The sequence below is a fragment of the Aquila chrysaetos genome, chromosome 19, assembly GCF_900496995.4.
Source record: "Aquila chrysaetos chrysaetos chromosome 19, bAquChr1.4, whole genome shotgun sequence".
NCBI classification, from domain to species: Eukaryota; Metazoa; Chordata; class Aves; order Accipitriformes; family Accipitridae; genus Aquila; species Aquila chrysaetos.
Genome location: NC_044022.1, coordinates 14,183,393 through 14,198,572, shown reverse-complemented (window position 1 = coordinate 14,198,572; position 15,180 = coordinate 14,183,393). Strand labels below are relative to the sequence as shown.

Genomic DNA, 15,180 nt, shown 5'->3' with positions numbered 1-15,180 from the left:
CTTGTAGAGAGCTGAGTAGTGATGCTGTTTTGTGTTATTAAAATGCATAATATGGTTAGTCTGGCAGCTGCATTAAGTGGAAGGCTTAAGCTGTGCTTATTTATACTGGCTGATATAATACCAGATGCAAGTGGCAGTCAAGGATATTTATTTAACTGCAGTCATCTTCCCTCTTGGCACTAGTAGGCTGCTGCAGAAGAGAGGCCAAGATGAGCTGCTCCTCTTATGCTTTAGAGGTAGATCTACTGAGCAGGGCTGAGACACAAAACAACAGCAGTGTCATGCTGGTCTTATCTTCGTCCTTAATCCCCCTGCTTGGCAGAGAAAAGACAATTTCCAGATGTGATTACTCTGGCACATCTTACAACCTCCCAGAGGAATCTGGAAATAAATAAGTGGGCCTGAAAAGAGTAGCATAAGAATATACGTTCTTTCCTGCAATTTTGGGTTGCAAATAAATCAAGTCTAATACAAACAATGCAGGTTGAGGGCAGGTCACTAACATGACCCGCAATTCTGTATCTGTTCCACCCTGAACTTCTCGAGTTCTCTGAGTGCATCTGTATGACTTAATAAAAGTGCTTGAATATTTTTGCTGAATAATTAAAGGAAAATACTGAAGAATGTTCATCACAGAGGAAGAGTGATTTTATTGTAAGACCACTGGGATAGGAGTTAAATGACTGGTTCAATTTTTCATATCTTGTGGAAGCTTTCAAACAGGCTAGAACAAACAAATGAGGACCGCTATCACTCAGTTTTAGCCATCTGAAAGTTAATTGAATAATTTGGGGTAGCTGTCTACGCTTCTGCTGCAATCAGGTTTCCATCACAGTTAGCAAAAAGAATAAGGTTGCTCATCTCACTCTCAAAATAGCTGTTCAAAAATGGCTTGAATGAATTTTCCTTCAGGTTGTCTATTTCTCTTCATTTACTAACAAGAGAGTTATATACCTAATTTCCAAAGTGTCAAGTTATACATAATTTTCCTCTTTATTTCCTACTACTTAAATGTGATTAATATTGACATAACTACAAAAAATTTGAGGAGAGTGTCATAAGGGCTTGTGGGACTTTAAGAAATAACTGTTCATAAAGTTCATACAAGAAACCAGAGAGCTTAACTGTGGTAGTTGTGAGCAAATCTATGTTACTTTTCCAGTCCAGGCTTTAAGAAACTGGAAAATCATGCTGTCAATCTGTGTTGCAGTGCCCATTCACGCTGTCAATCTGTGTTGCAGTGCCCATTCACATATCTAAGCAAGAGCAGCAAGGCTTTTTAAACTGCTTCATCCCCAGCAGCTGCTTCTTCTCTGAAATGTGAGCTGAATTTTAGAAACTGTCAGTCTGTTTGACAAATGGATGGGGGAAAAAAACCCCAGAATTAATTCCACTGCTTTCCTTCTCAGAAGGCCTCATCCCATAGGTATTTATTCACCACAGAACACGTCCATGCCTTATAGTGGGAGCAGCATGTTGGAGTCCATGGTTGTAGCCCTTCTGAGCACCCAGTACCTAAAGGTATATACTGAGTCACTTGACTTGCCTAAGCAGTATTGTAATTTTTTCATGCTATATTCAAGTGAATGTAGCCAAATAGCAGCATCTCACTATTGCTAGTTTAGAGAAGCTGAGAACCATTTCTGCCGTCTACTCCTTCCCCTGAGCACAATGATGACATCTTATGTCGGATTTGCAGTGAGAATCCCAAAGAGGATCTAGCTCCTCTAGCAAGTAACATTGAATGATCCCTGAAATAATTCAGCATTAAACCAGCCTTCTTGGTCAAATGACTTTGTTAACCTCCACTATACTTATTAATGGTTGGTTTGGTAAAAAAGTAATATTAAACACAATGAAAATTCAGTCGATTGGCTGAAATGTTACCATTTCCTTGCTTTCATCACCAGCTTGATATGCATGTATTGGGAAGGGAGACATTCTGCATCTTTCATTCAAAACCTCTTTTTTTAAGTATGTATGTGCAAATATATTAAAATACTAGAAAACAAATGTTTAATACAGTATTAATTTCTTATTTTATGGGTACTGTGCACAGTTTTCAAAACAGGTCTAGTTCATCTGAATAATTTAGAACGTCTTGGACTCATAGGCATTTTGAGATTCTTATTCACCATTTGAAATCAAATATTTTGTATTATTTTTCAGAGAAGTAGTTCAGATGCTCATTCACCAATATAAAAATTGTGATTGATCCACATTTCAGAAATAGCCAATTTGCTTCTTTTGTAGAGTAGCATTCTATGCTTCTTTCTAGAACTTGACTGGTATGTTTGAAAGCTATATTAACATCATGCATAAAAAAAACCCTTATAAAATATTAATTTAGATATTGAAAGTCCTGGTTGCTTGCCAGGAGGAACCTGACAGGGAAAGGTTCCACTGCAGAATAAACTTTTAATATTGTTAACAGTAAATTAAGTGTTCATAAAACAACTCAGAAATTGTTTTATGAAACTGCTAAAACTTGTGCTTTATTAAATTGTCTTTACAATAGGTTGAACTATTATTAAACCTTGAAAATAAATGATCTTCCCTTGGGGTGATAATCAATCCTACAAGACGCCTTGCTGTTTACATTGGCTTAATATCATTTCACTTTCATTTGTCCTATAACAAATTCCAGTGACATTTCATTGTAAAAGTGTCTATGGTATGACTTTTATCAAATATTAACTTAATATGTTTTTATTAAATTTAAACCATTTTGTAAATAGTATTGTCAAAAAGACTTTGGACTGAGCAAATTAATTCTTTATTGAAAGCAAGCAGGAACATGAACTCAATAGAGGTTATTTATATTCTGTATAACCAGTGTCTGTCATAATCATGGTCTAGTAGTTAACTTTATATGTAAATATATCACCAGGGAACTCTCAATAGGCAAGCTCTTTTTAAAAACTTCCAGCCAAGCTATCTCGTCTGTTCATGAGGAACTTTGTAACATCTGAGCCTTTGCTTTTCTGAAGCCTCTAGTTCTCCATGGACTGAGCATTACCAGGCCTGATACTCATGGGAGCAAGGAAGACGGGCTGAACTGCTGACTGCAGCAATTCCATTCATGTCTTCCAAGTCCTGATTGAGGTAAAGGTTGTGCAGGGAGGGACAGAGACTTCGGTGTTGATTAGAAGGCGTTATTTCAGTGCTTTAAGCTGGATCTTCAGTTAGACCTCTGTCTTTTTCCAAGAGTATAACAAGCCTTTTATAGAGACCCTAGTCAGTGATACTTAGCTCATTGCATTTATTGATTTCATAGGTTTGCCACCTTGAGGAATCTTATTAGGAGTTTAGTTGTACTTTAGGCCAACATCCTCCACTTACTAAATGTGAAGAAAAATATTTCCTAAAAATACTTTCTAAAACCATGTAAGTATATCTGTTCTTCATAGGATATGCTATTTTTTTCTTTCCATTCAGACATGTGGGTAGCAATAGCTTAATTTCCTGCTCTCTTCAGTTCCTGCTCTTCCAAGTCCATGTAGAACATCAGAATTGCTTATCACTGGTGTTATTTCTTCATTACCTGTGAGCATATTCCTTTTTCTAAAGGAAAGGGAAAATTAAAGAATTTGAAGTACCAGTGATTTGAGCTTTCCTCTAATATATATTGATATAGGAAAAAGAAATATTACAGAGAAAACTTTTTTGTGTGACAAGTCACATCCTTTCCTCTGAGCAGTATAGTCACTGTAGAGACAAAGACTTGTGTTACACTGCTTTGAGGGAGGATGTGGATTTAAGTAATCATCCCTTTCATGTTGGTACAGATAAACTGATAAATATGAATATGATGGAAAAGGGAAATGAGGTAGTGATAATGGAAGGAAGCACTTTGATATCAGTATCACAGCATCTATGCTAAAAGCTTTACTTCTTAACTATTTTAATTTAAAAAAGAACGAATCTTTGCAGTTGCATATATATTTATCCTAAGTGCCAGGAAACAAACATTAATGATAGTAGGTGGTATTATCATTAGAAAGACCATGGTTTTACTCAATCTAGTTCAAGCCTCTTGCACATTGGTGTTAACAACATGGCATTAGTACACATGCTGTAAGTATTCACAAATTCTTTTGGGAGTCAGAACCATGAGGCAATAACCACCCTGTCACCACTAACCGAAACAATTCATTAAAACAAACTAGATGGTGAATGTTTTAATAAGTTGTCTACAATCAGAACACAGAATTAAAACAAATTGCAAAGCAATTTGGCAGAAATTCTGGGGAAAACAAAGGACTATGGATAGTATCATGTGGAAATTGAAAACCGCATCTGCTAGTTCTTTGTGCAGAAAAAGAAGTTAAATTTGTTAGATAAATTAATTGCTGCACACTATATACATCAACTTTATTTTAGATCACTGATTTTTACAAATTGTCATCAGGAAAGTACATATCCTAAGTATTAAAAAAAAAAAAAAAAAGCTCACTGAATCTGCATATTTTGTGAAGAAACCAGAATAAGATCAGGACAGGAAAAAAACCCTCAACAAATGGTAGACATTCCATCCTTACTTTTAAAAACTAGAATGTAGAGCTTTGTCAAATCATACTATTATGCAAAAGAAATCAATAGAACATAGCATATTCTGGACAACTTCATTTTCTTTTCTCGCACTGAATTACCAATGAAGCCAACGAACTGTTCCAAACAAGCCACCTGGATTTTTGTGATTTTCAAACCAGGAACAACGGAATACAGCTTGTATATACACCCTTAAGCTACTTTAAGAATGAGCCAGTTGCAAGAACGACAACTTTCTTACAAGATTAAAGAGAATATTCATTAACTGTTTTTAAAGCAGTAACACTCCTTTTTTTTTTTTCTTTTTTCTGTAAGAACAAAGATGCTCTTCTTAATGGATTTAGTGCAGCTTTGGTCTTTTTGCTATAAGCATAAAGGAATTCTTCAATCACCCAAGACTTTATAAAAGTGAGAGCCCAGTTATCCAAAAGATCAGATGACAGCCTTTGATAGTAAAGCTGGGAGTACATCCCTTCATTAAATCCAGAGCAGAAATTAGACTATATGCCTATATTGATTAAATATAGCATTTTCATGTACTTGCCTTTATTATTTCCTAGAAAGCACCTTTTGTGATCATGCCATGTGGTAGCCCCATATATGCAATAGCAATGACTTTGTCAGACTGTATGAACTGTACTCCTCAATTCTCAGATGTACAATAACCCTACCTTGTTGCTATGCATTCCGTTTGTCCATATGGCCAGTAAAGTGTTTGTTGGGTATCCCTGAAGAAACAAGAAATATAGAAAAAAAAAAAAAGTAAAGATGCAAAATCCTTTCATTATGATAATAATCAAGATTTCTAGTTTTTTAAAAAGGTATACAGTGACATATTTTGCCCTTGCTTGTTTTGCTAGTAATTTTCTTACCAAGGTAAACCAACATATTTATACAACAAATTTCCTAATAGGAAGGTCAGTGTCCAACATTCATGACTTAATTCAGAGCATCTCGCTGTCATTGCGCTCTGCTTTTACATTTTAATATGCCTGTGTAACAGGACTGAAGTTTGTTTTACATTGATAAGGTCAGGTTATGTAGGTCACAGTTAATGGCTGTCACGTAAAAGTTGTTATAGCTATTTAGCTATAGGCTCCTTATCTGGCACAAGTTGCCATAACTCTGTTGTCTTTAATGAAACTTTCATTATTTTTTTTATTTTTTTTTTCCCAGAGAGCTTAAAATCATCATGTTTCCAAGAGAAATGCATTTAAGTGCATCTTTTATTTTGATGTTCCCATTGCTTGCCTCCAGTTATTCCTCATCCTGTTTCTGCTCTACCAATCACAACCTTTAATATTATTTTTTAACAGTCTGATCCAATACGCACAATAATACCTAATATTAATACCAATAACAACAATCTCCCACTTTAATGCTGGAAATTTTGGTATATTTTTCCCTGTTTATGCAACAGAGAAATCACCAAGTTAACATAATTTCTGTGTTGCACCATTATAAAAGCAGCTGAAGAGAAGTGAGGAAAAGAGAAAGAAGAAAGAATAATAAAATTGGGGGGGGGGGGGAAGCTGTGCTTTACTCTCTTTAACAGATATGGCCATAAGGGAAAAAATTAAATATTAATGAAAATACTTATTTCCCAAAGGCCTGGCCAGCAAAGAATGCTGAATGAGATAATTCACTAACCAAAGGAACACAGTGACTGAAAAGCAGATTATCACTGAAGTGAAAAACAAAGGCAGCTGACATTAATAATTAATTGAGGAGGTTTCCTGTGGAGGTTTAGATGAGCTACAGGCACTATGTGTAAAGTCACTTGACTACCAGATTGTTATGTTCTCTTTCAGAGATGCTTATCTTAATGGGTACACCCAATATTAAGTTTGCCTGGTCTGAGTTACCTGGAAGGAAGTACAATCCTAAATGGGAATTTTTCTCTGGGTTGTACTTGCTGTGCTGTATAAATGAAAGCTGACAAGTTACACCTTTAGATTGTTGCAGGAATAACTCCCAGCAACATAAACAGATGCTATCGTCTTGTGCTCACACTGTGTGTCTCTCTCTACATGTGTATACATACATGTTTGTCCCTACATATGAGGGAAAGACTGTCAAAGTAGGTTACAACTAGAGATGCTCAGAGAGTTGAAATGGAGTAATCCAGCAGGAGCCTACTCTTACATTACAAAGTTGTTATTTTTTTTTGACAACTGTGTTGAGCTCTGCCTCTGCTCTCTTACTGTGAGTGTTCTAACATACAGGTAAGATCCCTGAAACAGCAAGTGTGGCATGTAGCTGAACTGATTATAATCTGAAGGAGTCATATTATCCCCCAAACGGGTTTGATAGGGGAACAAAGTAAATTCTCCTTTGTCTCATTGTTCTGTCCCATGGAATTGCTCTTGTAGCTGTGGACACAACCTCCAGGGGTTGAAGATTCCTTGGGCTCCAAGAAGAGGATCTTAAAGGCTTCTTAAACAGATATGACTAATTAAGTGTAAGAAATGAACTTTATGTTTGCAGCTTGATGTTTTTCAAGTCAAAGACCAGAAGTACACTCATGTCCATACATAACCACCTGAAACTTCTCGTATTTTGGACTGAGTTTTCAGTCATTTGAACACAAAATCTCTTAAGTTCCAGTGTGTTAAAGTTACTGATATTGTTAAAGGGATAGTTAAGAACACAGTGACCAAAGATGTAGTCAGTCAAGATGTATGTAAGAGTCATGGGACACATAGGAAACAAAAATCTGAGGAGTGGTAGAAGGAGATAAATATGAATAATTTGTTCTGTATAAATGGTGGTTGTTTCAAATGTATTGGTAGAATCTTTACACAATGAGTAAAATGGAAGAAACTGGAATCTATTTCAAGCCAATTTCCAAGTAGTAAAAATGTCTGAATTTTCCTAGAGCAAATTTTTATTTTGTTTTGGGCTTTTATAAATGCTTTATACCAAATATCAACATATTGCTTTCAGGAAAAGAAGAACACATGCCAAGCCTTATGCTTTGAATACGTTTCCTGTGAAAGATATGCGTACTATCTTCTAAGTTTGGCTTTTTGGAAATTCAAAGCTTGAATACACATACATCTTTAGGGTGATATCCATGTATATATACAAAGCACTGCCACAGACAGACATTTCAGCTATTAACACAGGAAACTACTGGAACAAGATCCCTCTGAGTATCTGTCAGGCGACCTGCCCCTGTGCATACAGAGTTCTTTGAAACTAGACTTTCAGTTGCATTAGGACCAGCTCTGTCTTTTGAATTGTCTATCATATTATTGCAAGATATTTTTAATTTTCCTAACAGAGATTTGTCTTTGTCTCACTAGGCTAAGCTTTAATGAAGAAACGTCAACGTTGCTAACAACTGCACAAAGAGGGACTGAAGACCTTTGCGACCAATGATGTGGTTGTCATGGAAACTGTTTCTGTTTCTGTCATTCACTGGCTGTCTTTCAGGTAAATCAAAACAAAACCAAGAAAACTCTGCTTATTGTTTCAAGGCTCTTAACTGCAAACAGAAATAGGAAGATGTAAAAGCATGCCAGAGAACAACAACATCATTACTAAAACTATTTGCCTAGGTGGTGAAATTGTAAAAATTTAGAGATTTACAAGTACTGTCCATCTGCTTTTAATTTGTACATTAAGAGAGGTCAGCTACATATCTCATTTGAAAAGATTATGACAGGTTATTATTAAAAAAAAAGAAAAAAAAAATGGAAAACTATTAATTACACAGTGCTTTCCTAAAGACTAACCACTGCGGAATGTTTCACTTCGGGATTGTGTTCTGGTTTTGGAAACTAGTTATTAGGTTGTTTTCTTTTTTTCTTAATTCTTTGTATGTTTTACCGATCATTATGAATTTTGTCTGTGTAGTAAGTGTATTTCTTTTGCAGGTTTTTCTCTTGGCATTAGCTTAGTTGTCTTTACCTTTGCAAGTGATAAAATGAGTTCATCAATAATCATTTAGGCTTCTCACATGAGAATTTTTGTAATTTGATAGCATATTGTCTCTAATTGATCTTTTTTTGGCTGCCCCATTTTCTTAATGCTGCCCCTTACACTAGCCCTCAACTGCCTCTCAACTAAGCTACTCTTTTCTCAAATTCTTCCAAAACTTTTTGGTTTTGCATCATCACAAGATGAAATTTAGTAAAAGTCAATGAAATAAAATATTTTGTTATAATACTGTGGTGTTTGACACAGGAATTTAATAAAGGAAAGTGCCTGTGGATATCAGCATATATGCTTTGAAAGCATACATAAAACAGTTTGCTCTAATCTGGTTTTCCTCATGTAGCTTCATTATCTTAAGTCCATTACTTTTGGACCAGGAATATTTTTCTTTTTTGTCTTGTATTTTCAGGCACATTATCAATCTTGGTAACATTTCTATTTGGTGATTCTAGTGGTAGTGTCTTACAACCACAATCTATTAATGCAATTTTAATTTTTTAAGTTGAAAATTGTATTTTTATTGTTACAATTTCCAAAAACATTGACACAAAATTCAGAAGCATTTCAGAAATTCAAATCTAGACTTTCTTCTTAAGAATTATATCTTCTACCTTGCAAACTTTAAGAGTTAAAAGTCAACATCTGGCAGAAGGTATTACACAGTGAAATTAATGTACTTGAGCCTGCAGTTAGTTTCACATAGCTAAAATCTCTTTACCCTCAACTGCTGTTTGACAGAACACCTGTAAGTAGTGGAGTTTGCTCCAAATAGAATTATCTCACTCTGTACAACATAATAACATGTTGCAAAATCTGAGACACATTTCATATGTTGGCAATTCTGTATACTAAAATTGCATATACAGGAACGAGTTTCAGCTGTTTATCACAGCCATTTTTTAGGTATGTTTATTAAACCAACATCTTGCAAAGGCTTTAGAGCATTAGCAGAGACTAATGCTAAGATAGCATTAAAATACGTAACTACTTTGGAATTTAAACTGAAAGTCAGTATTTACAGAAGCATTTTATTTAAATAACATAATACCCCGAAAACTCTTGCCAGTCATTCAGCACTATGTTTCAAATTAACCGACTATTCCAAGTTAACTTGCTACTTATATCTGATGGTTTGTAAAGCATTCTTATTTTTATATTTCATTTTGATTTGTGATCCTTTAGGATTCTTAAAGGTTTATTCCATGTTACTGGAGTAGATATAGACTCCTGTAAGAAATCATTTTTAACTGCAGTACTTGTTTTCACGTGCTGTTGAATCTAATGGGATAACACATATATTTTTCTCATACACAAAGATAATTTTGTAATGATTTCATTAATAATAATCATTCATTAGAAAATTTAATGCTGTAAGAGCTGAAATTAACCAAAGATGACAAAATTGGGTTCAAAGTTATTTTAATTAGATCATCAGCGTAACTGGTAATTTACTGTCTCCATACCTTTCACATTTGATTACATCATTCTGCATTTGGAGCTGCTTTTGTATTACAGCACTTGCTAGAACATGTTTACAACTGGAAATAGTTCCTACAGCTGATGCACTTCAAGGTAGCCTAGTAAGTTAGATGCCTGAATGCACTGTTCTTAACGATAGAGCAATAGATATTGATGCTGCTACAGTAAGATAAAGTTCATTCAATTCCTGTTGTTTTGAGCTGTGTTAAAATTCAGTACTTATCCATTAAATCATCAGATCATGGGATCACTCTTAGCAGCAGCCGCCAGTGTTTGGAAGAGAGTACTACACTGTTATATTGATTTTGCAGTGGTGAGGGAAATCATCCAAGAAGAGAATAGATGACCTCTCTAGCTTGTGTCTACTATTTTTATATCATTTTTATCTTAAAGCTGAAAGTGGTATTTTGGGGTTTGCTTATGCATGAATGTATGCAAGTGTGTTTAAGCTATGTGGAAAATAATTCTGGGGTGGAGGAAAATGTATTATTTTCTGAATACAAGACTGAGGACTGAATTATGTGTCTTACTCAAGTTTAATTATTTTAGTATAAGCAAAAGGTAGTCTGGGACTACAGCCCACAGTTATATACTTAGATTCTCAGAAACTTTACATTTATGAAATATTGATAGTTAGCAGATGCAAAGAAGGTATCGAGATTGATAATATGTTCTTTCTTTTCTTATGGCATATTATTGCCCTTCAAGCCAAACTGGAGTTGAAGAAGAATTAAGCTGTCATTTTAGACCTAGGGTTTGCCTCCCTTCTGAACTGACAGTTGGAAAACATACTTATATTTTGTTGGGTTTTTTTCTTCTTCCTATGAGGCTTTCCTGTAGGGAAAGACCTCTATCTGTAAGGGAACAGGTTACCAAGGGGGAACTGTTAATCTGAAATTCAAAGCACCGTTTCGTATCTGATTCAGTTACAATAATACCTGAAGTGAGTTCAGAGGTGGCCAGCTTAGGTTTAAATCAAGTTCATCAGAATTTAATCTGTTGGTAATTTTTAACTTTCTTGAGAGCTTATATGTATAAATACAGTTACAAATTATATGTTCAGGGCATTTTAACAGGTGTAATTGTAATTTTTCAGTGGAAAACCATAGAATGATACAGGGTATGGCATCAGCAATTTTGTCTTCTGAAGGATTTGGTCACCTGTCTGTTCTTCATGCATAATCACGACCTAATGATTCGGGCTGCACTGTCCAACATACAATGGGACTGGGGGTATGTTCCTGGGGTTTTACTGTCCTGGTTCCCCATAATCACTTTGCAGTCTGCTTTTATGTGTATAGTAAAGGCTATTTATTTTTGGTTCATGCTAGTAACAGCTAAGCAGAGAACCTTTTCTTTGTCTATAGTTGCTAAGTTTTTCTTGCACTGATTTCTCAGAGAAGCTGGAATTTAATATTGCTGGAAGGCGTTCCTTTAAAACAGCACTCCCTAACCTTGGAATGAGACAAACAGGTATGTGTCTTTGTGTTTCAGGAAGAGCAGAAATATTTTTAAAACGGAAGAAAATCACATCAGATTACCAGCTCATGTTTAATCAAAAAAGCAAGACTGGCTTTTATTTGCAGATGTAAGACATTTGACAAAAGCCAGCTTGAGAGTAGGGCTCCTGTCATTCTTTATAATAATTATTGCTGCCTCTGACAAGATGTTTCAAAGTTTAAATATATGCTAAAGATTACATACTAGAGTGAATGCCATTTATAGAGGTCTGATTCTGTTTTAATCTAACATATATCCCTTATGCCTTTTTGTTCCCCTGCCCATTTATCTACTTCTTCAATGTTATTACCTGCTTCATGTTAATCGGGTCAAAGCGAGACTCATTTTCTCTGTAAGACTTTATAATTCTTGTCATCAATAAAATTATGGGTATAATGAAAGTAGCAAGGCTTCGCAAGATAGAGGCAGTACCTCTGAGACCCAGTGGTCACTGCTCATAGCACCAAGTGGGTAAACACTTGTCCTTAAACCTCATCTCTGTGTACCGTTCATTTCTTTTCACATAAAACATTCTCACTACCAAGCAAAAACTCACTAAATATAGTGAATTTTTCTCTGTATCCCTCAGTATGGTGCTCAAAATTAAAAACAGCATGACTTTTTCTGAACAGTTGCTTGCTAGAATATGATATGAATGGACACTTACAAAAAATGCTCCTAAGTAAGAGAGCATATGTGGAACAAACACAAGTGTCCTGTCTAGCTTTGACCTACAGCTGGCAGCAATCTGAGGTGCTGCCTGTCTTTTATTATGTCCATCCCTCTCCATCTGGCTACTTGGAGGCTTTTAGGAATTGTCTCTATCATCTGCACTTATCAGCTTCCAAAATGCATCTCAAACCTGCTCAATATGTGACTTTCAGAATTCCAGCAGCCACTGCCAGGATTAAAATTCATAGCCTAAGGTTCATAAACTCATTAACCAAACCATATAAAATATTCATACCACTCTGAGTGCCAGGACTATTTCTCGGTTTTATTCCCCCCCCTTTTAGACAACGTCCTTGCTGCATCAGAGCGGACAGTATGTGAAAGGTTTCTTCTCTGCCAAACGAATGATGAACACATGAATGACCAGTATTCATCATTGATAAGCCTATACAATTACCCACCTTCCCCCCCCACCCGCGCCGCCCCCTCCCCGGCTCTGCACTGATGATGACATAGCAAATACCATGCAACTTTGTCACCTTTGATAGCTGAGCACAAAAGCCCGGAGACAGAGCTCTAGATAAGTACTAGTGCCTGGGGACTTTCACATTCTCAGTCTTCCAAGTAAAATGGTAAAGTCAGAACACACTTAACCCTTCTACTGCCCATCCTGAAATACTGTTTTTGCAGACAGTGCAAAGCAAGAGAAGAACAATTTGTCGCAATGCTGAAATCCAAGGTAGGCTGCTACCCACGTTCTCACTCTTGGATTCAGTGCTTAACTGAATTGGGGAGGAAAGCACTTATATGCTGAATGTTGCACTTCTTTGTATAATTCTTAATTCAAAAGACAAATGGAAAGGTAAAAATCATTTACTGCTGCCAGAATCCTGAAGTGTCTTTAATGTTGAGCATTCAGGAGTCTTAAAAACTGGAAAAGTGGTCATGAAAAGAGGCACTTCGAGTATGCATGTAGGAAAGTATTCTTATGAGAAACTCTTCTGCTTGTTTGCATGTGTGGGGTTTTATTCTGGAATAAATTATTTAGGTTTTTATGCCTAGATGGGGCTATGTAATGGTATGGTCATATGCTGATACGTGGTGCTTCAACTTGCAGGTTACCAAATGTTAGGCAACCACCAGAAGCCTTTCTTTTAGCATGGAATTAATTGACTAATTGATGTGCTAGGCGTCTTCAGGGCTAACACCATAGTAAATGTGAGCAATGATTAGAATCAGAACAAAAACATTGTCATGTATACAAGAATTAAACTAATGATTGATAGTTCATGACGTAACAGTAGTAACACATCCACTAATATCACTGGCATACTAGAACATATTTTAATTACCTACCTAACTATACTTCCTCAGTTTATTACACTTCAGTTTGTTCATTAAGAAGTTCCTACCTCCTAACAAGCTTTTATCAATCATACAAACAACTGTCTAGCAAACTCATACTTAGATTAGTTCCACTTTGGAACTGGGGTTACAAACCTTTCTCCAGAAAAAATTTGTGGCACCCACCGAAAAACAGATTCCAGTCATTCTATTGTCACCACCAATATGGAGAAACCTTAACCTGCACATCTATCCTCATTTTTTTATTTCCTCTTATTTGGTGGATAAGTCTTATTGTGACAAACTGTTTAGAGTCAGCCTGTTGCAATCTGATGCTTTTAAAATATTTTCTATTGCATTAGATATGATACTAAATCACATGGTTTTTACTGATAGAATTATACAAAAATACAATGAAGCAATGTTTTTGTGTTAAGATAATGATTTTACCTTTCTGTCTGGCAGTTTACACAGAAATATCTATTGATTTCAAAATTACACAATAGGATAATGGCTCTACTGCTTCTCTTCATATTTTTTGACTGATATTGGAGATGACATGCTGTTGGGATTCAGTCCTGACGTTGTACTCCAGGAGTCTCATCTTGACCTGGAGTCAAAACGTCAGTCAGTGTTACCAGTTTATAATGGTTTAGATTAAAGTGTCTGTTCATCCCTCTCCATCTTTGTGGTTAAAATATTAAAGACTAAATCTCTTTTAACTTCAAAACTCCCATCATTTGAAGCTAAGGATGCTCAACTTCTATAGCACTGATATAAACTAGCATTTATATCAGAGTACAATAAGGAATGAGTCACTCTGTTTTGCTCGATGTTTTGCCTGATTTTTTTATTTCTTAGAGACTTCAGACTGCCTGTTTACTTTTATGGGCTAATAGAAAGATAGCGGGGTAGTAGGAGAACAATTGTAATAAAGCTATAAAAGCATCTTTTTAAAGTCCTGCTAGTAGGGAAAAGTCTGCTCTTAAGAAGCTGTCACAAAGAGCCGGACAAAACAGCAACCATACAGGCCCAGATTAATCTCATTTAACTTGAATGTTTAAACTGAAACGTCTGAGTTAGGGAATAATTGCTCTCCTTTGCTATATAGTCAATGGACAGAGACAGCCACTTGTAGAAGGTAGCTAAACCCATCTGAATCTGAATTACTTTCTGGAATACTGCACTAAAACAGGCTAATTTCTAACATTAAAGATATGAAGTCAGATCTTTTTCAAGTTTTGGGGTGATTAAAGAACATAGAGAGAAAACATATTTCTGAACAGATATTAAATACTCATAACAATGGCAGATATGAAAAAAAAATTTTGTCCTAAGGTAGTGTATAAACTATACCTACAGAATTATCCCAAAATAGCAGTGAAAGCTTTGACTGAGAAATGAACAGTTTTAAGTGTTGGGTCAGTGAGAAATGCCCAGACTATGGGTAGACTGTGAATGCTACTTCATCAGGTTGTCTCCTCGTCCTGGCTGTGGGATGGCTCATCATAGTCAGACACATGATAAGGAAAATGTTCCTGCTATAGGGTGCCAGGCAAAGATCCCTGACCCCCAAGCATTTTCCTGGCTTCAAGTGTCTTTAGCAATAACAGCAGGTGGTGAATTGCATTATTTGCTCCTGAGCATATTCTGGAAATTCATCCTTACATCCAGCACCTCCAGGTATCCTGT

General features: G+C 35.8%; 1 protein-coding gene across 3 annotated transcripts in view; it reads left to right on the top strand.

The window, feature by feature from the left end:
* CNTN5 (contactin 5) overlaps positions 1 to 15,180 on the top strand; it is a 673,487-nt gene that overhangs the window by 293,741 nt on the left and 364,566 nt on the right. For all 3 annotated transcript variants that reach the window (XM_030042492.2, XM_030042491.2, XM_030042493.2), the window contains one exon: positions 7,860 to 7,989. In XM_030042492.2, coding sequence (XP_029898352.1) covers positions 7,932 to 7,989 — 58 coding nt within the window. In that variant the 5' untranslated portion in view covers positions 7,860 to 7,931. The remainder of the gene's footprint in view (positions 1 to 7,859; positions 7,990 to 15,180) is intronic.